At 37.4% G+C, this 25,414-nt stretch overlaps 1 protein-coding gene across 1 annotated transcript in view; it reads right to left on the reverse strand.

The window, feature by feature from the left end:
• The window catches only part of MICU2 (mitochondrial calcium uptake 2), a 66,487-nt gene that overhangs the window by 27,207 nt on the left and 13,866 nt on the right, over nt 1-25,414 (reverse strand). Inside the window, exons 2-5 of the mRNA XM_087937147.1 lie at nt 10,450-10,594; nt 6,789-6,820; nt 6,602-6,677; nt 120-167 (exon numbers count right to left, since the gene is read on the reverse strand). Coding sequence (XP_087793273.1) covers nt 120-167; nt 6,602-6,677; nt 6,789-6,820; nt 10,450-10,594 — 301 coding nt within the window. The remainder of the gene's footprint in view (nt 1-119; nt 168-6,601; nt 6,678-6,788; nt 6,821-10,449; nt 10,595-25,414) is intronic.

The following is a 25,414-nucleotide window of genomic DNA, read 5'->3' on the forward strand; positions in this document are numbered from 1 at the left end:
TATCATCCCGTTCTTCTATTGACCTCAATCTTTTCCAGAATTATGCTCTTCTCACTGGAGAACAATAGTGATTAACATTTATTTAAATTGCAAAGTACAGTCACCATCAAAATACTTACTTGTGAGTATTGTGAGCAAAAAGAGGTACTCTGTGTAGGAAATCAATCCTGAAATACAAGATTGAAAGATTAGTTTGGTAGTCCTCAGTCAGCACACTGATGTGCTTTGTTTATAGCAGGGGTCACCAACCTTTTGGATCTCAGGAACCACCAAACTCATAATTTTAAAACCCACGGACCACTAATATGAATCCAGCGTGCCGCTCGCTGAAGCACCTGGACTTCCACTGATGGGATGGGGTCCTTCAGGCACTTAGCTTGGCTGCCTGTTTCTGCAAACTTAAATACTCAATCATTTGGACACGTTTCCCACAGAAAACAAAACACTGGAATCTCTCATCTCTCTTTCTCTCTCTCTCTCTCTTTCCCTCCCCTGCTCTTCCTCTTTCTCTCTTTCCCTCCTTCCCCCCTTTCTCCTTCTTTCTCTTCCCCCCATTCTCCTTTCTCCTTCTTTTTCTTTCTTTCCCTCCCACTTTCTCCCTTTCTTCCTTTTCCCCTCTTTATCTGTCCCTCTCTTTCCCTCCCTCTTCTTTCTCCCTTTCTTTTTCTTTTTCCCTCCCCCTCCCCCTTTCTTTCTCCCTCTTTCTCTTTCTCTCTCTCTCTTTCCCTCCCCCATCTCTTTCTCCCTTTCTCCCTCTTTTTCTCTCTCTCTCTTCCCCCCCCCCCGTCCCCGGAGGTGGGGATGAGGGGAAAGGAACCTCTGAAGTGGTGCTGTGTGGTGAGAATCTGATGTTTGAAGGCTGACGAGCCATGTGCTGAAGGCTGGTGGGGAGATGGGGCAACAGGGATGATACCGGCGGCGGATGGACTGATACGTGGCATTGGAGTCCTTCCCAGATGTTCCCTGGCTTGCGAGGGGGTGGGGATGAGGGGAAAGGAACCTCTGAATTGGTGTTACCTCCTGCCTCCGTGCATCAAGGAGGTTGAACAGCTGCCAGTAATGCCCTCAGGGGAAAATGTTGCAAGGGGGAGGCTCTATCCCCTCCCCTCTGGAGCATCTCTTCCTCACACGCAAAGTGCTCACCACCCCTCCGGCACCTGTCAAGCCTCCTCCTTCCTGCTGAGCGTGTGAGTGCTTCTAGCGAGGAGGAAAAGGGGGTCGAGCCTCCTTCTCGCAACATCTTCCCCTGAGGGCATCACTAGTAGCCGCTTCCTTTGGCTCACGAAGTCGCTCTTCTCGCTCTTGCTCTTTTAATGACAATTCCACAATCCCTTTATTATGGCAGCAGCCATGATACAGGTTTGCTAGGGAGACTGCAGGATTGCCCCACCTCCCCACCGGTTATCTGGTCTTCAGCACATGGCTTGTTGGCTTCGGGACATCAGATTCCCACCAACCAGCAACAGTTCAGAGGTTTCTTCCCCCAACCCCCACCTTCTCGCTGGCTAGGGAACACCCAGGAAGGGCTCCAATGCCGTGATCTCCCACGTACTATCCTCCCTCCCCGCGCGCATCAGTCCATCCGCTGCCAGTCTGTTGCAGACACAGGTGCACTGCAGCCCACTAACATTTTCTCATAGACCACCAGTGGGCTGCGGCCCACTGGTTGGTGACCACTGGTTTATAGCACTCCTTGTACAATTAGATTTTTATAAAAGTTCTTTAGTTTAATGCTCTTTACCTATTGAAAAAAGCAATATCAATTAGTTTTCTGGGAAATCAAATTTTCAAGCCCTATTCTACTGCTGTACAATTCCTATCGTACTGATGTCTTATTAAAAGCCTTGGTTTATTTGGAATTAATAGAAAGTCTCTTCTAAATCTTTGAGTTTTTACAGAAAATATTCAGTGTTTATACAAAGAATGAATAAATTAAGTGTGCTTTGTCATATTTAGTACTTGGGAGGAAACCTTCTCTAATGTTGCTCTGAAGGATCAAAGTATTTCATCCTTTGGCTGTCTTCGAAATGTGAAGACCAGATTTTCTTTAAGTCTCAGGGGGAACAGAGCAACACAAAGCTGGTAAATTGCTAGATTGCACTGATAGAACTGCTGGGCATAGAGCCAAAACAGGCTCTAAAAAAAATTTAAAACCTGAACACATCCTTTCTACAAGGTGAAAGTGTCTTTTCTTTCCCCTTTTGAAGGAAAATTCCAACATTTCCTTTGAAAGGCCTACTGAAGAGCCTGAACAAACACAAGATGCAATTGTCAAAATACCAACATGCCAGCTAAAGATAGAGAAGTATATAAAGTGTATGGGTTAAAGAAAAGAATTTGAAGCATCCTTCCAGTAAGAACTTTTAGAATTTTTTAAAAAGATATTTTATAAATAACACACACACACAGACACAGACACACACACACACAAAGACAAGCTACATTTAACATGCAAACAAAAAAAAAATCACCTCATCCTACATAATGGAAGAAATGTTGAAAGCAAATGTTTGAACTCTACCATCTACTGGCAAGTTATTTCTGTGATTTACATTTAACTGATAGACAAGGAGATTCCCTCACCTCGCCAACACATAGGATCCTCACATTAAATAGTTCCTATGAATAGATTCTGCTAGTGAGAGTTCATAACTGATGTAAAATAAGTATTGTTATGTTAATTCAAGGATGCATAAAACTTATATCCATGAAGTCAGAAAGATAAAAGGATAAATATTAAGAGTTTTACTTAACAACATACTGTGAGTTAAATTGCTTTCTAGGGCTATGCAGTATTTTTTTGTATTCTGTTTCAAAAAAGGGCTTCAGAGCTAGGAGGAATGTATAAAGCAGCTATATCTACATCCAACATTGTTAGCTACCATAGAGTATCTGCTGCAGCCATGGAAGAGATGCAGCTACTTCAGCAAATAATTGATAGGTGTTGCACTTGTATTTGCAAACAGTCAAATCTAAACCACTGCATTGCTTTTACTATTTTTTTCCCAGCATACTCATCTGTCAATGATTTCCCCGCTGCATTAGTTTATACTTTTGTGGGTAGTGAGGTAGCCTAGAGGTGGAGCTCTTGCCTCACAATCAGGAAGTTGTGAGTTTGATCCTAGGTAGAGGCAGATTTTTCTTTCTCTGGGCATGATGAGAATATACAGGTGAAACTCAAAAAATTAGAATATCGTGCAAAAGTTCATTTATTTCAATAATGCAACTTAAAAGGTGAAACTAATATATGAGAAAACTCATTACATGCAAAGCAAGATAGTTCAAGCCATGATTTGTCATAATTGTGATGATTATGGCTTACAGCTCATGAAAACCCCAAATCCACAATCTCAGAAAATTCGAATATTACATGCAAGCAATAAAACAAGGATTGTACATAGAACAATATCGGACTTCTGAAAAGTATAAGCATGCATATGTACTCAGTACTTGGTTCGGGTCCCTTTTGCAGCAATTACTGCCTCAATGCGGCATGGCATGGAAGCTATCAGCCTGTGGCACTGCTGAGGTGTTATGGAAGACCAGGATGCTTCAATAGCAGCCTTCAGCTCTTCTGCATGGTTCGGTCTCATGTCTCTCATCTTTCTCTTGGCAATGCCCCATAGATTCTCTATGGGGTTCAGGTCAGGAGAGTTTGCTGGCTAATCAAGCACAGTAATCCCACGGTCATTGAACCAGGTTTTGATGCTTTTGGCAGTGTGAGCAGGTGCCAAGTCCTGCTGGAAAATGAAGTCAGCATCCCCATAAAGCTTGTCTGTGGAAGGAAGCATGAAGTACTTCAAAATCTCCTGGTAGATGGCTGCGTCGACCCTGGACTTAATGAAGCACAGTGGACCAACACCAGCAGATGACATGGCTCCCCAAATCAGCACACACTGTGGAAACTTCACACTGGACTTCAAGCATCTTGCAGTGTGTGCCTCTCCATTCTTCCTCCAGACTCTGGGTCCTTGGTTTCCAAATGAGATGCAAAAGTTGCTCTCATCAGAAAAGAGGATTTTGGACCACTGAGCTACAGACCTGTTCTGTTTTTCTTTAGCCCAGGTAAGATGTTTTTGATGTTGTTTGCTGTTTAGGAGTGGCTTGAAAAGAGGAATACGACATTTGAAGTCCATGTCCAGGATCTGTCTGTGTGTGGTGGCTCTTGATGCACTGACTCCAGCCTCAGTCCACTCCTTGTGAAAGTCCCCAACACTTTTGAATGGCCTTTTCCTGACAATCCTCTCCAGGCTGCAGTCATCCCTGCTGCTTGTGCACCTTTTTCTTCCACACTTTTCCCTTCCACATAACTTTCTATTAATGTGCTTTGATACAGCACTTTGCGAACATCCAACTTCTTTTGCAATTACCTTTTGAGGCTTTCCCTCCTTATGGAGGGCGCCAATGATGGTTTTCTGCACAACTGTCAGGTCAGCAGTCTTTCCCATTATTGTGATTCCTACTGAACCAGACTGAGAGACCATTTAAAGGCTCAGGAACCCTTTGCAGGTGTTATGGCTTCATTAGCTGATTAGAGTGGGACACTTTGAGCCTAGAATATTGAATCTGTTCACAATATTCTAATTTTCTGAGATTGTGGATTTGGGGTTTTCATGAACTGTAAGTCATAATCATCTCAATTATGACAAATCACGGCTTGAACTATCTAGCTTTGCATGTAATGAGTTTTCTCATATATTAGTTTCACCTTTTAAGTTGCATTACTGAAATAAATGAACTTTTGTACGATATTCTAATTTTTCGAGTTTCACCACAAAACAGGCAATATGCAATAAACTTACGACTTTATTAGAGAGTCCCTTCCATTCTGAATTCAACAAAATATAGGTAAAGTAGCTAAACCAATAAAAATACTATTTTCTGAATAAGAGTCTTAATTAGCTACATCATATTTTACATTTTTACTGGCTGTGGTTAATCATATTAGGGTAAATATCTACCTGCTTAGTTGAAAGCATTTTGGAAAAGTATGGAATTAATGCCATAACACCCTATCCGTTTTTACATAGCCATGCAACAGGCGTCATACAGAGCTTTATCCAATGTAAAATTAAATTCATTTTTGAATGTGTTTTATTTCTAAATTAGGCAATACAATTCATTAAACTATTATGCAATGCAAGAAAAGAAAAAAGAGTACATGCATATATTTTTTTTTATCGTTAAAACAAAAAAACGCACTTTCAGTACTAAAATGCATGAATATACTTTAATACTCTCTATTTTTAAAATAAAGGAGTGGAGCGGTGGCTCAGTGGTTAAGATGCTGGGCTTGGCAGCTAGCTTGAAAGCCTATAAATGCAAGTAAATAAATAGGTACCACTTTGGCAGGAAGGTAATAGCGCTCCATGATGTCATGCTGGCCACATGACCTTGTAAATGTTTTCAGACAGTTCTGGTTCAATGGCATTAAAACGCAGATGAGCACTATGCCCTATAGCCGGCAATGACTAGTGGAGTAAAATCTGCAGGGACTCCCTTACTTTTTAAAAAAATAAAATAAAAGGGACCTTAACATAATCATAAAAAATTAATGTAGAATAAGAAAATGGGAAACTAAAAATATTTCACCAGGAGGCACACTGTAAATTTGAGAAGGTTCATTTGCTCAGAAAAGACGTCAAGGAAAAAAGCAATAAACAATGAATTTAATACCTGTTCTTATAGTCTTTAAATGAAAATAAAAATAACAATTGTTTTGTGATGGTCAAAATAAAAATTATTCAAAAAATGACAGAAATCTCTAAAACTGTGTGGTTATTTTTTCAGATTTGGGGATCCCATGATAATGAGAAGCCTCTAAGAAGGTTGCGACGTATATGGAATTCTCCTGAAATGTTGACTGATTAGGTGCCATCAAGTCAGTGCCTACTCTTAGCAACCGCATGGATTTGTCTCAAAGAAATTAGAGTACTGGGCTATGACAACAGCCCTGAGAAAGAGGAGGAAGAGCTGCAGCCAAAGCAACAGTCAGGTAAGAGAATTCTCAGCCCCAAACAGGAACTTGAGAAAACATCTCCGACCTGAGCCTAGTATTCATGCCTTTGGTGTTCCAGTTTGGTTAATTTCAAAGGGTTTACAATACTGATTTAGGAAGCCTAAAAAATCCCAATGTTTTATTTGTACTGTCAAACTAAGTTGTAGAATTGTTATTATCTATATACTAGTTTCCCTGAACCAAAGGCAAGCTGGCTGAGGAATTCTGGGAGTTGAAGTCCACAAGTCTTAAAGTTGCCAAGGTTGGACACCCCTGCTATAGATATTCTGAGATATGAAGTACCTACAAGAATGACTTATTTCCTACATACATTTTCATGCATTCCAGGTTGAATCAAAATTCATTCCCTCTGATTCTCATTCTCTCTCTCTCTCTCTCTCTCTCTCTCTCCCTCCCTCTCCCACCCTCTTCTCTCTCTCATACACACACATCTTTTTCGTATCTGTGTTTCTGGAGCTAAAATAGAGTTTGAAATAGCTCCAACAAAATATTTAATGTAGCACCAAGCAAAAATTTTCATATATCAAAATCTCAGGAAAAAAGATTTTAATATTAATTACATCAATAATTCTAAACTGTTACCTCTGTCTCCAAGATCTCTAAAAAAGGTTGGTCCTGGTCTAGCTTTCGTAACATTTGCTAGGGTAGAATCTACTTCCTTTGAACAAACCAAATAAATGACAAGTTAGTTGTGAAAGCAAAATCCATTAAAGCAAGTAACAAAAAGAACAAAAGTTCTTTTGACAAACGGCATCAACTCTTTGCCTACCTTTTTTGTCAGTTTCTTGGCCAAAGTTTTACCTGTCCAAAAAAGAGAGAAAAAGAAAAAAAAGAAAAAAAACACACCAGTCAATCATCTGTAAGTCAAAGCTTTGTTGAGTTCTGCATACTGTGTTTTTAAAAGAGAAGTTGCAAGTGACATGAACAGAACATTACCAACAGCTTAGAAATATTTAAATGTTCATAATAGTTAGAAAAAAACTACTGTTCTAAAACGATAGGAACAATCTGTTTAAACGCTGCTACAATGCATAACAAATAGAATAAAATAAACTTTTAAAAAACTAATATACTTCCTATTCATTACATTTACATATGGGCATAAAACTGAAATCACAAAAAACAACCCTAATACAGCCAACATGTATCTTCCAGATCAAACGGACTACAATAATTTTAAAACCTATTACTATAAAAGACCACCACTAGAAACATTTAAGACTAAGACCAAGTGTGCGACAGGTGGCTATTACAGTTTTTCTTCTTCTTTATAGTTCTTAACTATCTCCCATGTGAATGTAGCGGAAATGAAATTGGTTTGAGTTCTGTCAGTGACTTTCTACTTCACAGTGATATGCTAATGAGTTATCCCTGTTACACATGAATCATGTGAGAAGCCCAAATAGAACTCCAGTTTTGTCCACATCCAAGAACTCACAAAACAATCATTAACATATTAAACCATAACTTCAATCTCTGGATACTTCTGGATAAATACATCTAGAGTTTTGTGATCACATCCTAACTGGCCTTCGTTAACCAACGTCTGGATAGCGTGCATGGTCATCATCTAGCAAGGAATTAGTAACATACTTGAAACTAAATTTGTTGAATGGCGTATCATGACATTGGGGTGTAGTCTACCATGACAAAGGATCACGCTTTTCACTCATTATATTTGATAATTTATAGATTATATGAATAACTCTATATTTTTCAGGTTTATAACTTTTTACACTATGTATTGTAAACTCATGAAGTGAATTAAAAACTTTTTGAAGGTCTATATACAGCATTAAAAAGTAATGGTAGTTTGGTTTCTTTTATTGTTCTGTCATAAGAATGAAAGAACAGAAATTATTACACCTTAGGTCAGGGATATTAAACAGGAGGCCCATGGGCTACATAGCCCAGAGTTGTTCTGCGGGGCCATCCAGATGGCGAGGGACCAGCCCGTGCTGCCCTGGCCCACCCCAGCTTCACCCACCCGGTTGGCTGGGCCGACCAGGCCACACCCACTCTGGCCCCCCAAGAACAAACAAAATCCTGATACAGCCCGTGACAGGATTGCGTTTGACACAGAGGTGGTATTCAGCAGGTTCTGACCAGTTCTGGAGAACTGGTAGCGGAAATTTTGAGTAGTTCAGAGAACCGGTAGCAGAAATTTTGAGTAGTTCGGAGAATCGAAATATACCTGTGACTGGCCCCACCCCCATCTATTCTCTGCCTCCCGAGTCCCAACTAATCAGTTGGGTCTTCTTTTGTTGCCCTGCACAAGAGAACGGAGCTGGAAAGCAGATTAGTAGGGTGGGGAGGGAATAAGGATTTTGTAGTATCCTTCCCCTGGAGTGGGGAGGGAATGGAGATTTTACAGTATCCTTTCCCTGCCACACCCACCAAGCCACCCCACAGAACCGGTGGTAAAAAAATTTGAATCCCACCACTGGTCTGACACCCCTGACTTAGGTACTTCAAATTGCCAATGGAGGTTGGTTCAGAAGATGGGTGCTTTTTAGCATCTTCCACCTTTTTAAACATCCATTTACATAGCACCAATCAGAAAAAAATCAGATCTTTTTTCAGGCAAAACATTATCTATAACTTTGCATGTATAAGAAACTGCCACCAGAATGAATTATTACATCAGTGCTCTCTGTCATAAAAACAATTTTTGGATAGTTTTAGAGCTAGATACCAAATGAATGTCACACATTTCTGTGCAATCTAAATTTTATAAATTCAAAGCTTTGTAACATATATTTTACTTAGGTATTAGTTATCTGTTAATATCAACATTCATAATGACATTCTGATGTTAGCATTTCAACAGCAATGAATTCAGCCCCATGTTTTCCTGCATACAATGCACTTACGTTATGCCTCTTTAGGAAGAAGAGACATATAACCTTTTGTTATTCAAAAGTCACTACTTTATCATTTGTGATGTTGTTGTAATGCAAAGGAAAAGAACAGCATTAATAATGACCCTTGGATAGGATTTTCCACAATTTGGAGTTGTCCTTTCCAATTGTTTAAGTAGAAAAGCAGAGCAAATGGCCAGTCCTAGCTTTGCTTCCTGTTTGGCTTGGAAGTTCCTGCTGTCACCATTTATCCTTCGAAGGGCAACTCACTTGACATCCATATCCCTTAATGTTTTTCTGGCTATTAAAAATAAAAAAAAACTGAAATGACTGCAATTGGACTATCTCCTGACTGTAATGTAAAGGCATGGTGATAAGGGGATTCAGCATTTCCTCGCCCTTTGGAGATAAATCAAACTTGGAGGTCACAAAATCAAATAATGTTATTAAAAATTAGGATAAAACATTAAAAAATTAAAGTATTAAAATGAGGACATTCATTAGGAAAGGAAATAATTACAAATTTTACATGAAAAAGGAAAATCCAAAAGAAAACCCAGTGCTCCAGACAGGCCACAAGATGGCACTGGTCTCCCCCCCAAAAAATTCTCTGCAAAATATAAGAATATTCTGAAGGGAAAAAAAAGTATCTTCATACAGTTAACCTTAAATATGCTGAAATCAAACATCCCAATACCGTAACTTACATTCAGAAAGATAAAAAAATGAAACTTAATGCAACAGAAAAACAAAAATGAATACCTGGGTAGGTAACAGATAACAGATAATCAGAGTTGGAAGGGACCTTGTAGGTCATCTAGTCCAACCCTCCGCCCAAGCGGGAGACCCTACACCATTTCTGACAAATGGCAGTCCAATCTCTTCTTGAAAGTCTCAAGTGATGGCGCTCCCACAACTTCCGAGGGCAAGGTATTTCACCCCTTTCCATAAATTTGGATCCTGCAATGAATTCTACATGGGGCTGCCCTTCTAGGACAGAAGTGGGAAGGGCGCTCCTAGTCCCTTCCCTTAAACATTTATCATCTAATGGGAACTAGGAAATGTGCCTTTTCCATAGCAGCCCCTACCCTACGGAACACTTTTTCCTCTGAAGTTCAGCAGGCCTCTACCCTCCTACCCATCCATAAAGCTTTGGACTTGAGCATGACTGACTGGGGAATTCTGGGAGTTGAAGTCCACCCATCTAAAAATTGTCAAGGCTGAGAAACATTGCATCAGAGGGTATTGGGCAAAGCGAAGCCCCATTTTTCTACAGATTTCTTTGTTTTTTAAAAAACTTCCTCTCTATCTAGCAAGACAAATTGCTGAGGTACCTGTGTATATGACCAAGACAAATTCAGTTGTGGGAGTATAAACAGAGAGTCTCTAGTCCACTGGTTGCATTCAGAATAATTCAGTTTGTCTCAGTTTTAAAGTGATACACAGATAAGAAGAAATTCTCCTTAATTTCTTTCGAGTTATATCAAAAAGAATCCTCTAATTTGGCAAATGGACAAATTGGCATTCATTCAGCAGCATCGTTTAAACTAAAAGAAAAACAGCACTTACGCTCTGATTTGTCAAACATAACTGAGAACAGGAAATCTCTTGGAGTCATGTAATATTCTCCTCCATATTCCAAAGAAGCAAATTTCATAAAACGTTGCTTTCGAATGGAAAGCTTTTCTGCCATCTCTTCATCCACAGCATCTTCCTTCAAAAAGACAGGAAAGGATACAGCAAGTACAAGTAAATTTATTCATGACTAAAATCACCAGTTATGACTCAGCAACAGAGCAAGACCTGAAACTATATCATTGCTGCATGCTGCAAAACAAATATTTATTTTAGACTAAGGCAATTGTCAAAAGGATCGTTGGCGTTTAAGGCACACATCTATTTGTAGGCATGCATTTTTTAAAAAAATTACTCGTGAATCTTACCCAAATTCATGAATAAGATGGAAATGATAAGGTGTGATTAATTCTAAATGTAATTTTACTTCATTAGATGGTGGCCAACGCTGTGTCATTAGGCAGAAAAGATAAAAAAGACAATAGAAATAATCAAAAGACTAGAACAACTTCAAATAAGACAAGATGCCCGAGATGCTGTTGTTGAGAAAAATTGTGTAAGTGATGAAGGGAACAGCAAAAGAAGGTAGCTGTCACAAGAATAAATGCTGCTGCTGTGTGTGTGTGTGAGAGAGGGGATGTTGAACAAACGTTGGTGCACAAATAAATGCTGCCTCTTGGAACGAAAGAATGCTGTTGCATGAATGAAATGCTGGGGCTGGGGGGGGGGGGGGCTTTTTGCCCCACAAGACAAGGTGCAGGGTGGGCATAGTTGGGAGGAGAGATAGGCAGGTGGTGGGAATTGGCTTGAGGCTATGAGGGACAAAGTCCAGAATGGTTTGCACTGAGTACTTGTTCAATGATCCACGATTCTTGATTAAAACTGCAATGAGGATGGACAGGATTGTGGTCTCTAAGTGACGCAGTCACAAGACATCTCATTACATGACTGCATGACTTGGCAATTAAAATTCCTGTCCCAACTGTGGTCGTAAATTGGAGATTACCTTGTACTCTTAGGAATTATTTTGGAAATACTAAACTGGGATCCACTTTCCTGTATCTTCAGTTTCTTTTCTTATGCCCTAAATTCTGGAATGACAGAGAAATAGGTCTTAACTTTCTTCTGTGAGAAACTACTTCACGTATTTTAAGAATGTTGTATTGTTCCTCACAGCCTTCTCTTCTCAAGGCTAAAATATCCATTCCCTTAATTCATCACTCCAGGAGTTAAGTTCCAATCTTCTGTTAACCTTCATTGCCCTTTTGTGAATTCATTCCAATGTGTCTGAATGTTTTAAAAATTCCACTGAAAAATAGAAACAATATTTAAGGTGGAGGTCTAACCAATGTGAAATAAAGTGGAACTATTCTTTTCAGTCATTTGAAAATATAATGCTATTGACGCATATAACTTTTTGGAATCACGTCACATTGCTGACTCATATTTGGCTTGTTAACAATTATAATTTAAGGAACCTTTTCACAAGCACTATTATGAAGCCAGGCTGGTTCATCTGAATTCATACTTTATTCATTACATATTCTTTTCTATGTGTTCTTTTTTTATCTTTTTAATCCTTCAATTCTTTCCTTCTTTATCACTTATTTGCCTTGCTTGAAAGTTAAGAGGTCTGCAAAAGGAGAGAGATAAAGGTAGCCAGAATAGGAACACTGCTTGTTGTCCATAAAGGAAAAGCAGCAAAAGACTACAGAAATATTATGACATACGTATCAAGATAGCCAGATTGAACATTACCGTTGTCTATGAAAATAAAGTTTCTGTTAAGTCAAGTTTCAACTCCTGTTGACTTCATAATGAAGTCAACTCCCTCCCATTTTATTTACTCATTTTATTATTTTATTTTATTTCTTTCCTTCCTTGGTTTCCTTTCCTCGAAATATATAAGGACCCAGCATTATACATGAATTCATAAATATACTATCAATTGTACATTCAAATCTTTACTCTATGATCCGTACCTCAGTTCTAATTAACCTTGAAACCACAGAGGAAAAACAGAGTCTGAAGTCACTTAAGCCCAGGTTGAGAGCTTGGTAGACACTGAATATCTTTTAAAATTCAATCAAAAGTAAGGAGGGTGTCCAGTGAAGAGCAATGCAAAATTACTCTGAGTTTAGACTGCACATCCAATTTCTATTCATGCTGATGAAAAATGAGTTTTACAAAACCAATGCTCTGTCGAACGACAGCATCTCTACAAAGATGAACGTGAAGAATGTACCTATGGGATTGCTTTCTGATCTAAAGTTCTGTGTCTGTCTGTCTGTCCATCCATCCCTCATCCATCCATCCATCCATCTCTGATCCATCTAGCAAACAGCACCAAGCAGTAGCTAGAGACAAATTGTAGAAGCAAAAGCAAAATGCCTTTTCATCCTGCCTTTACTCTTGCTCCGGGTGAATATGAATTTGTATGCGTTTACTGATTCCTTTAGCTTAAATTTCATGGACGTCTTAAATAGAATAGTGTACTCAGCGTTATTCTCTTTATGACTCAGGGGTTTTCTCTCCCTACATCATTAACAATGATGACTGAAGCAATGAAAGTGCTGGCACTCTCAAGGGATGCCCTTCAGCCATCAACCTAAGTGAATCATGACCGCAACTGAGTTTTTGTACTTGCTACAGAAAGAAGAGCTGGTGGCAAAATCATCATCATCACCACCACCACAAGGGATCTGGAAGCATTTTTCTATCAAATTTTATTGAAAGGCTTAAGCTAGTGAGGTGAATAGCTTATGCCTTTCAACAAATGTGCTAATAAAATTTTCTATCAGATTCCTTTTGAGTCTTTGCCTTTGGTGGAGGAGTTGAATAAAGCCAGCTGAGCTATAAGTGCAGTCCAATACGTGATCACCTTTTCAAATATTTCCTGCATATCTTAAGAACATTTTCAAATTTTACATTCTAAGAACAAACAATTATAGAATACTAGTAGTTCAACCACAAGTTCCTTTACTTTAGTCTAACTAAATTCAATAGGACTTATTTCCAGTTAAATATAAATACAATTATGGTCTAAAGAAGCAAACCTGATACTTTCAAGATATGTTACATTACAATTTCAAAATTCCCAGCCAAGCTATTGATTATGATAGCAAAAAAAATACAGTCCAAACACTGTGGAAAGTTGATCTAATATTAATCACCAGAAATACAAGCAATTTATTTTGAAAAATGAGTCAGAAGCATGGCTTTCAACTAGACTGAAAATATCAAACCTTTTGACTATTGGTATATGTACACTTATACAACTATCCAAGAAAAGATACTGCATTTGGGATTTCTATAAGGAACATTAGCTGTCATAACTTTCCTTACTTTTAAAATGGTTTTGCCAGAAACTGACATTTACTTCCACTTTCTGGTAAATAAGGCACATAGCGAACAATAGATTTGCCTAATGATTGATGCAAAATAATAATGCAAATAATGCAAAATCTCACTCTTAATCAACACTGACTGGAATTGGCCTCCAAGAAGGGGAGGAAAACAGTACCCTTGCAACCCCTCTCTGAAACTAATCCAGAACAATACCATGAATAATGGCATCAAAAGCTGCCAAAAGGGCAACTAAAATTAGAATAGATGCACTACCTCACTCTACTCCCACCAGAAGTGATCCAAAAATGTGAGGAATGCCATATCTGGGCTAGAACTGAAAGGGGTCTAGATAATCCGCTTCATCCAGGTATTAAGTATTAAAAACAGATAAACTAGAACACAGACGTTGATGTTTCACAAGTGATAGATCTAAGAGAAAAACTGCAATGACAAATAAAGCAAAGTTTATGTTACACTGATTTGAATAACCCAATTCTTTAAAAAAAAATCAGAATTAATGATGCATTTTATTTCACTGAGCCCATCCATTTAACAGAAAAAGGGTTTTGTTTAAGCTGGTTACACACACACACACACACATGTGGAACTGAGTGTGTGAGAAAGAAAACACATTTTTAGGAATAATTGAATTGTAAAATGTATTCAGTTAATGTTTAGTTATTTTATTGCAACTACAGATGGTAGGAATTCAGGAATTCTAATATATCATATATGCCATAGTAGCAAGACATCAACTGAAATAACAAAGGAAAAGATTTCAGCCTTAATCATGAATATAAATGTTCCTGTGATTTTACGTTAGACCCCTTCTCATGGTAACTGGAAACATTAATGTTAGATCTCTAATACTTAGTGGTGAATTAGACTTGAATGACTTCAAAGAACTCTCCAATGACGCAAATCATTTCTCCTTTCATTGAAATACTAACTAATCAGCTGCTAGGAAGCAATTTGTATCTGAACATTATTTACACAGACACAATCTGTAACTTGCAGGGAGATAGGCTTCAACAAAGCAGGCTAATTTCTGCAGGCTAATTTTTAATTTGAGCAAGAAATCATTTTAAATTATTTGGAAAGAAGAAAGACATTGATTTCCCCCCTTTTTTTACTCTACATAGAAAAAAACTAGCTTGAGGCAGTTGTAACTAAACATGTACAAAGTACCTACCACCAAACCCTGTAAAGCTTAATTCATTTATCTCAGGAATGAATAATGGGTCTTAAATTACAGGCAGTTAATTCTAACCCAAAAACAGATGAGAATAAAAGGTACTACGCATTTCTTCAAATCTTGATATCATAAATAATGTGTTACCTTTCCTTCATTATTAACTTTCAATCTTTTTGAACATTGTCTAGTATGTGAAAAATGTACAGTTGTATGCTGTTTATAGTGTTTACTGAAGGGTCATTTTTAAAAACTTGGTTCCTTTCAAAATGAATTGTTGGTTCCAGTTTTTTTCCAGTACAGTACAATTAAATGACCTTTCTTGTTCTTTCTCACACATTTACACACATTCCTTTCTTAGTTTCTTATTCTATCTCCTTATATTTATAATTTAATTCCAGCTTCTATTCTACTTAGATACCCATTTATCATCAGTCATCAGTGACTGATTCAAAGGACCTGTCCATTTTGGCTCCTGACCAAAGTCCATGACTCATCAGATACCTATATTTCGGGATATATTTTTCTGAACATCTGGTCAAATTTCAGTGTTCATTTCTATACAAATTATTCCATTGAGGGATTTAATCTACTGGGAATGATCATTTTTCAGGAGTCACCACCAGCAGAGTCTTGGGATTGCTCTAGATAGCACAAACTAAAGAGAAATTCTTCTTAAAGGCCTGAAAATGTCCAGCTGTTCTTTAAGTGCCTCCCTGTCCTTAACTCAAAGTATATCCTCACATTTTAAACCATGAACAAACTATGATACAAGCTATTCCTAAAAAAATCAGTAAGATAAAAACAATCTGGAAAAGGAGGCACCACAATAACACACATTTGACTAAAATCTGGGCAAAAGATAAGTCTTAAGCTGAACCAAAAGTAGAATGGAATAAGCCCCATAACTGAGAGTTTGTATGAAAATTTTTTTGAAGATGGGCTCCAGCATATGTGCGAAAACTTGGAAGAGTAAATCTCTGATTCCAATCATCATCTTTATTTAATGACCCCATAATCCTTCACGAGGTGGAGTGTGGGCAACTGAATGAAGCATGCAGAGTGTTTTAATGGCCGGATGCCCTTCCTGTCACCAATGCAGAGTTTCATTCAGCAGATATATTCTCAGTGTGCCCAGAGAGAGAAATATCTGCCTCTACTTAGGATCAAATGACACCTCTAGGCCACCGCACCACTCCAAATCTCTAACCCCAATGACCGACCCAAATTCGATCTCGCATTATTATCCTGCGACATGTATATATTCACCTTCATTAGTGAAAAATATTCCTTCCCAATACCTTTGTCCCCAAATTTAAGACGCTTCATGGGCTTTCAGTGGTCAGTTTCTGAAAAAAAATCCAGCAAGAAAAACAGAAGTTGCAAGGTTTCAGATTTTTAAAAATTGCTTTACTTTGGGAGTCTTCAGATATGAAAGATACCTTGGAACAAAGATACAAAAAGTACTTAGACATTTGGTTATTTGAAATGAACATGTCTTTCACACATCTTGCACTCTCTTGACCAAGCTGGCTTTAAATCTTCTAATTGCTGAATGCCTCTAAACCCTCTTCTTGTTTGTATATGAATGTTTGGGAAAAATTCCAGGAAACAAAAAAGGAATTCCAAAAAAGTAATGTAAAACCCCATACATGGAGGGATGACATAAGATGATATCTGTATCTCTCCTCCCTTAAGGAAGGTGGAATTGTATGCATCATTCAGGTTGTTTCTAGATATCCATTCTGCAACATGTGCAGATATAGCTCCTAAAGGTAATACAATTATATATAATAGCAACATACAAAGATTTGTAAGTTTAATTCTGGTAGAAGGTTTGAATTTCATTAGAATAACATCTAGCTACCTGTGTCTAAGGAGTCCAAAAGAGGAGAAAACTGGTTCCCCAGCACCTCCAGGTGAGTAATGTAACTAATTTTTGAAAAATAACTTATGATCTTTCTTGTCAGCTGATATAGTCTCTATTAACCCTCTCTCTCCATCATGAATCTGTAGTCCATCTTTGCTGAATTACATAAAAGACACCATGGTTCCATATAGCTTGTTGTAGATCATTCCATCTTGTCTGCCATCCCTTCAACCTAACATTTCAACTACTACCAGACACTGAGGTGAAACATATGAACTACCATATTTAATGATGCATCCTAGGAGAGAAAATCTCAAAGATATTTACATTGTCAATTCTCTGATGAACCTAAATACATCTCAATCGTCTTCATTAATTCATCAGGAAGGTTTCCCCTAAAGATTTTAATTCAAATAACAAAATCCATGAGATTAACCTAGTCCTCCAAGACATAGTCCCCTTTGCTTCCATCACAACAAGATGCTTTGAAATGACTTCTACTAAATGATTCCTCGATATTCAATGTAATATTCAGCTGTTCTCATGGAATATAACAGGCTGGCAACCTTTTTTTAGTTGCCTACTAAAGAATTTTGACATTAGATTCTTTCTGGAAGATATGAGAACAAAAGTCTGAAGAGCTGGAAAACTAAATATTCTTTTCATTTCAGACAACCTCTCGTCTGAAAGGTGGATGTGTCACACAAGAATTGTTATTTGAATTCTTAAATTAGAAGTACTGTATATCCTCCACCCCATTTACTATAATGCTCTAGCTATTACCAAAGGGCTGCAATTGGAAGCCAAAGGGTTTGTTAATTAATGTCTATTTTTTCATTATGGAGGAGAAGCTAATGGAACAAAAACTCTTGAGATTTGATGGAGGACTACATGCTGAAACTGGTTTTTCAGTTCCTAAATTAGAAAAGATTTCAGCAAGAGATTCCTCTAAGGAATTAATTATGGAGGATGGAGACTGATTCAACTGGTCATTAAATTTGACCTACTGGTTCTAAATGTCTTGATTCCACTGGTAGGATTCATTTTTTAAAAATTACTGGTTCTAGGGGGCGTGGCTTAGTGGGCGTGGCTGGGGAAGGATACTGTAAAATCTCCAATCAGAGGTATTTGCCGGTTCTCCGAACTACTCAAAATTTCCGCTACCAGTTCTCCAGAACTGATCAGAACCTGCTGAATACCACCTCTGCTTGATTCCCAGTAACCAAAAAGGTTAGCTTACTTTCTGAGAGGCACTGGCATTGAGACAGTATGATTGACTACGATATTATTTAATTCACTCACTATTGGAACTGATTTCAAAGTAGTTTTCCATTCTAATAAGTGGTCACTCATGCTTTCTGCAGCTTTGCTCTTAATACTCTGGTATATGACAGGACTGTAATGGTCCCAACACCATAATTAAGTCTGCAAGCTGTAATAGGAACAAATTTACTCCTGCAGGAAATTATGAGGGCTGAATGAAAAATAATGATCTATCTCCATAACCTCATTTTAAATAGTAAATGAAGCAGGCAACTAACCTTTGAAATAATTCTTGTTACCTGCCTTTACTTGGCTACACACTTTTGTGAATTTATTAGTACATTTTTTTTATTAGTGGATTGAATTTCTGAATTTCGTATGAAAGTTGTTACATCTGCTCAATTGCGTTTGCTAGTGCCGGAAGGTGGTTCTGAATTACACTCACATTTAGACAATCTTGTTGTTTATGTGTTGTGTGGAATGTTATTAACATTTGTTACTAACTCTTGTCACTAACAAATTAATTCATGCTATTGCTTTTTTCTGTTTTTAAATTAAATCAAATCTAACATTCTAACATGTCAGCCAGCATATAAGTTACATGTAGACATAGCACCATACATGCAAAACCATATGGCACAATCTCTATGTTACAGCCTAATCCAAACATAGACAATTGCAATTTAATATTTAAACATCAGAGGGGATAGCCAGAACTCCTTTGCTATATGTGGTATAGATAAGGGTTTGCAATTATAATTGTATTTTAATCTTTAGTACATATTCTCAAAGCTATTGTATTATGAATAAATGTCACTGATATTATATTCGGGCTGCTAAAAAAGGTTACAAGATTAGTTTTGATTTTGGTTTTTAATCCAGCAGTCTAACTTGGCTCAGATTATTTCTTTTAATATAAACTGGGGGGGAGGGGGGAGAAAAAAAGAAATTAAAAAAATGTGAAGAGAATACAAAGGCAAGGAGAGTCCACAAGTTATAATAACCAACATATTTAACATCTAAGTTATATGTTACTATACTAAATTGCTTTACAATGCCATTACAATAAACACAAATTAATGAAGTTAATGAAGGTCACTATTATTGCCTTACATACAGTTGAGCTTTCCACAGAAATGCCAACCTCTACTCCTTGTTATGGCAGTTAGCCATATTTATCTGTTTATTTTTCCATATATTCCTGTACAAACTTTTGAGATTAACACACAACTGATAAAGCAGGTCCCAAAAACTTCCTGACAATCTAATACTGCTTAAGATAATAGAAGGTACTATTCTTACCTTTTGGTAGCAAGACTATCCCTGCTCCAATACAGTTCCTATTTCCAATGAGTAATTATGGGTGCAATTTCTAGTGGGGAGAACATTCTTAATATATAGACATTATTATTTGTATTATTGCATTATTATTTCAAATTAGAAATTGAGCCCAGTTAAAGTAAATTTGAATGATCCTCTGGGAAGTCCCGGCTCAAATTAGTCCAGGTTTGATTTATGTGTATCCAGCCAAGTACAGGTAGTCCTCAACTTATGAGCACAATGAAGCCCAAAATTTATGTTGCTTAGTGAGAAATTTGTTAAGTGAATTTTGCCCCATTTTATGACTTTTCTTGCCACATCTGTTAACTGAATCATTGCAATTGTAAATGTGTAACCGGGTTGTTAAGTGAATCTGGCTTCTCCATTGACTTTGCTTGTCAGAAGGTGGCAAAAGGGGATCACGTGACCTTGGGACACTGCAACTAAATGAGTCACTTGCCAAGCATCCAAATTTTGATCATATGACCATGGCAATGCTGCAATGGTTGTAAGAGTGAAAAATGCTCATAAGTCACTTTTTTTCAGTGTTGTTGTAACTTCAAGCGGTCACTAAGTGAACTGTTTTAAGTCGAGGACTCCCTGTATTTCAATTCTATTTATTCCAAGCATACACATACACACACACAACATATGTTTGTACACACACACACACACACACACATGCTTCAATGCTGCATATATTCCAACTTTCTATGGTTTTCCATGGAAGTTTTGATGATGAGGACTATTCTTTGCTGCATGTCTTCCAGCTACAATGCATATCCTTGAACTCACTCACTCACCTCGACTTCAAGAGTCTTATCACAGGCTCTCCTAGAAGTAATAACAAGTCTTCAACAGCCATTTTTACCCAGACTCCATTTTGGTTTGCTAGCTATGACCCTTCTTCTCCCCAGAAATGTTTAAGTCTCCAGCTCTTGCCTCCTCCTAACCAATTCAGTAGCAGACCTCTTTGTTATGGATAATATATTATTTCTTCTCCTCTCAGGGTTTGCCATCAACTAAAAGAAATAACAGCTCCTGGTTGGGTGAATGCATGACACAATAGCAGGTAATTCTGGATGACAGATGCCTTGCAACTTCAGTTACACCAGGATGGAACTTATTTTCTTCATCCATTTCAGTCAGGATTTCATCTGGTATATGGTACCGAGACTGTTTTGCCACAAGCTAGATGTAGAGTGTGGGTTGGCAATGTGACCCTGCTAGTTTTCCTCAAGCCCTCAGCAACTTTCACTGGTGTTTATTATAGTATTTCTGGCTGTACTGGGCCACAGGGACAACGTTTTCTAGTGGTTTATGTTCTTTCCTGTTGGGGTGTATCCAGAGAGTGTTGAAGGATCATTGCTTGATACCTAGGTCTCTTCAGGGTTCTATCTAGTCTCCTATGTTTTTCATCATGAAAAAAAAATCCTTGGCGGGTATAATTTAGAGCTTTGAAGAAGGCTCCCATCAGTTTATTGACAGCACTCAGTTCTACTGCAGTTTAATTTCTAATTCCAAAGAAAAGAATCAGTGCCCTTGAATGCTGCTCATTGATACAAGATACGTAGATCACATAATACCTACACTGAAAGATTTGGTCTTGTTAATAGTTGCTTTCCAGGCACAATTTAAGATATGGACATTTGAAATCCTTAAACGGCTTTGGATCTGACTATCCTCTGTGCTGTTCCTCCTGCTATGAACTTAACTAGTTACTTAATACAACAGGAAGACCTTTTCCTCCTGCCTTCATATGCGGAACATTGAATAATGAACTTAAAGAAAGGTATTTGAAATGATAGGATAAACTTCTTAACAGTAAAACAGACCAACAATGAATATTAAAGGTAATTGTTGAATTGGATAGGCCTCCCATGTGGATGCTTTAATATAGATACTTGCACTTGGGCTTGATCAACTAAGTGATCTTTTGTAACCTTATGATTCTACATATTGATCAAGTTGTATGTCTGCAGCTGACCAATCTGCAACAAGAATGTGGAGATTTTCACTAAAAAACAAGTATAATTAGAAAACATATTCCATATACACAGTTCAGCCTATTATGATTTTTTTGGGGGGGTGGGGGAAACTCATCGAAATGTTGCCTTAATGTACAGTGATTTTAAATCAAGCTCTTACCATGGTGCTCAAATTTACCGTAGACCAAGTATTGATAAAGGGACTATAGGTTTGTTTGAAACAATACATTTATATGCAATGTAATCCAGTCTACCAAATGGTAGACTGGATTAAGGAAGCAAATTTGGTATAGTTGTCAAGGTACAAGGATAGAAATTAGAGTTCCAGTCTAGTCAAAGTCACAGGTGGTTGACTTTGGGTTAGTCATTCTCTCTCAGCCTAGAAAAGAAGGCAATGGCAAACAATTTCCAAAAAATCTTCAATGCTTCAGATTTTTCTTCTTTTTTAAAAGTGCTCAACATTTTTTAAAAATGGTGTCATATTTTTCAAATAGTGTTGTTTTCTTTCTGCCAAACCAGTTCTCATTAAAGAAAAAGGAAGCCAGAAAATGTCGAGTTTTCAATATCACCATCATGTAATATAAAAAACCATTCCAAAATATTATATTAAAGTGAAATATTTAATTTATTTTTTAAAAAATGTTAACTTTATTTATAAACAAAGCAGGAAACAGGCTTTAACCCATGGATGTGTTGAAGGATGTTTGGGGGGTTGACACCAGGCACCATTGGGAGCTTTGCTTTGTCTATTTTGATTATAAGCTTTTATTTAAATTTAGAAAAATATATTATGTTTTTATTTTAGAATTTTACAAAATGTATTGCTGTTTTTATATTGTATTCTATTTTAATACTATCAACCACTAAGAGTCTGTTTCCTATTGGCCTGAGTATAAATCTGTCAAGTAAATAAATGCAATTTTATTTCCGATTCTTAACAGATAACAGTTAGCCAGATCTATCGGTAACTGCTCCTTTTGAGTTCTAAACTCGCACTCTTTATTTTATTTTATTTATTTATTTTTATTTGTCAATTGCTTACAAGATAATAGGTATAAGTAAAAACACAGTTATGAATACATGGATACATATAAGAAAAATAAAAAAAATATAAAAGAAACAATAGGACAGGGATGGTAGGCACGTTGGTGCGCTTATACACGACCCCTACAGACCTCTTAAGAAAGGGGTGAGGTTTGTATTATGTTTTATTTTTTGTGAAAACCCAAATAAAACTTATATTAAAAAAAGAAAGGGGTGAGGTCAATAGTAGACTCTGATATTAGTGATAGCATCTTTCCTTCTGGTCTGTTGCTATTGCCTTCAATTTTCCCAAGTATCAGAGTCTCCTCCAAAGATTGTTATTTATGCTTTGTGTCCAAAATATTTAACTTGCAGCTGAGTTATTACTTCGAGTGAGCAGTTTAGTTTTATTTCATGTAGTTTTGAATGATTTGTTCCACTTCCTTTCCAAGGCACTCTTAACAATTGTCTTCAGCATCCCAATACAGAGGCATTAATTGTTCTATGTTCATCCTTTCCAGTGGTGCAGCTTGCATAGTCATACCGGGCTATGGCAATACAGAATTAGTATTATGACATTTCTCCACTTTCATACAGGCAGTTTTTGACTTACAACTGTAACGTAGTGTCAGCCGGTCTTCCGGATGTTCGTATTCCCAAGGTACAAATCAACAAACATTGAGGTATGCAGTCGTTTATTTGTACAAGTAACGCACATCTCATCTGGCAATAATGGCTTGAATTCCAATCTAGGTTAGTGCTGGGGGAGTTTGCCTTCCAGCACTCTTTATAGCATAACCCCACCCATCTAATCGCAGCTAACTCCTGTAAACCGCCCTGTTCTAATTACCCATGTATGCAACATTTCCTAATATGGCTAATTAGTTACTTAGGCTGTATTCCCATGCTACAGCCTTGAATGCTCTGCACCTTCCCTATCACTGATCCCCTCTACTTCCCAAAACACCCCGTAACACCTGATGTATAACTCCCCCTCCCTGCACTAAAGTCTTATACAGCGGAGTGCCCCAGCCACGTCATGTGGGAATTCCCATTCAGCCTTCCACTCTCAGGTAGCAGTGCAAGGCAGCGTCATAGGGAATCCCCGTTCCGCATCCACGTTGTTGCTGATGGGAGGGATCCATGATTAATGTCTTTTATTGCTGTCAGGCGTAGTTGAATATGGAGCCCGACATGTAGCCTGCTCTTTATGGTCATAATTTGTGATGGCTGTAAAGCAGGTTGGCCATGTGATTTTACACCCTTTTTTGCAGCAGTTTTTAGCAAGGGTTCGCTGTGGGCATCATTTTGTAAATGCAGAAATAAATGCTAGTTTTCTGTAAAACCATCACAAAATGCTGTCACGTGATTGTAAATATACAGCCCTGTTGCCGAGTGCCTGAAAAGTGGACATGTGGCCACAGGGCCCTCCCTGACCATCAGAACTTCGAATACAAGTCACAAGTACCCCGCTTAATACTTTACTAAGTCAAGGGCATGGATTTCATCTCAACATGTTACAGTCTTTCTCCCAAGAAGCAGGTGCTTCCTTTCTTCAAGCTTACCCTTAACCATCTTTTTAAATTTTTGAGTCATGAAAAATGACATATTCTTCTACTTTTATTACTTGTTCATTGTTTTTCCATTTTTTTTCACTTTCAAAGACAAACTTATCAAGTCTTCCTCACTTCCAAACCCCAAATCATCAGCATATCATACATTGCTTAAAAAAAATTTCAGCAATTTTAATTTAATTTCTTTTAGTTTGCCATTTCTAATGATATATTTTGCATATAAGTAAATTAGGTGGTGCAAACTAAGCTAAGCAATGGGCACAATTATGTATGGGACCATTTGATTGGGCTGGTAGCAAAAACTAAAGGTTGTTAAGCAAGATTGAATAAAAATTGATCTAGTTAAATAAAATGACATCTTATTTGAAATCTGGTTTCAAAAACTGCTTGATATAAAATTGTACTCTGCCTGAGAACTTAAATTCTCTCTCAATCCTTTTTCAAAATTTCAATTGTAATAACATGAATGGCAATTTTACTGGAATACAGACTAGAGATGTGGTGATCGTCTTTATATTGTTTTTAAGTGTACCGTCATTTCTAAAACCTGATCAGACATCATTTATACACCTCTTATACAAGAAAGGGCACAAACTATTTAACTACATTGTTCAATTGTTTTGTTGTCTGGAAGAACAACTTATGAGCACCTCTGTGGTTAAGACTTGTGCCAGAAACCTAAAATGTGGTTTTCCTACATTTCCGTCCCTCTTTCAAACTTTGTTACTCCCTTTCACTATTAAATATTTGCAGCACTTAAGCTTTTGCTTAGATTTTCCCACTTTTAAAGTTATGTCTCTTTTGAAAGGAGGGGGAAGGCTTTTGAAAGTAAGAGGAAAACACTGTTGTCAAATAATTAAAAAAAAACCTTGAACATGTTTAAGTAGATGTGTCAGTACTCTAATTCTATTATACAAGCAAAGAGAATGCAAGACAGCCTCTCATTCATATAGGACAAATAGCTGTGCCAAAAGCACAAATTACACCTAATTATAGGGTATAACTCTGTCATCTCTCTTTTTATAACCTCGTCGTTTACACACTTTGATTTTTTTTTACTTCCATTTGAGTTTATTAACATCAAAGCTTTGTCATCACTTATCTGTTTCCACCAAGTTTTTACTTGGGGCAATAAAGAATAAAACTTCTTTACATTCCAGCTTTTTGGATGCAAGAATGGTTTAGTCTGCATTGTTCTTATGATGTTTTATACAAAGGTTTTAATAACCATGTTGTTAAATTTATTGCCCTTGGCAGAGAAGTCTTAAAATACAGTATAATTTAACCTACTGTAGTATTAAATACATCAGTAGAGTGCTCTGAAATTATACTCATATTAATACTATTCCCATAAACAAGACTAGATAACTTTGGAACTTTT

The sequence above is a fragment of the Pseudonaja textilis genome, chromosome 7 (genome assembly GCF_049901715.1).
Source record: "Pseudonaja textilis isolate UNSWEBS1 chromosome 7, rPseTex1.2, whole genome shotgun sequence".
Taxonomy (NCBI): Eukaryota; Metazoa; Chordata; class Lepidosauria; order Squamata; family Elapidae; genus Pseudonaja; species Pseudonaja textilis.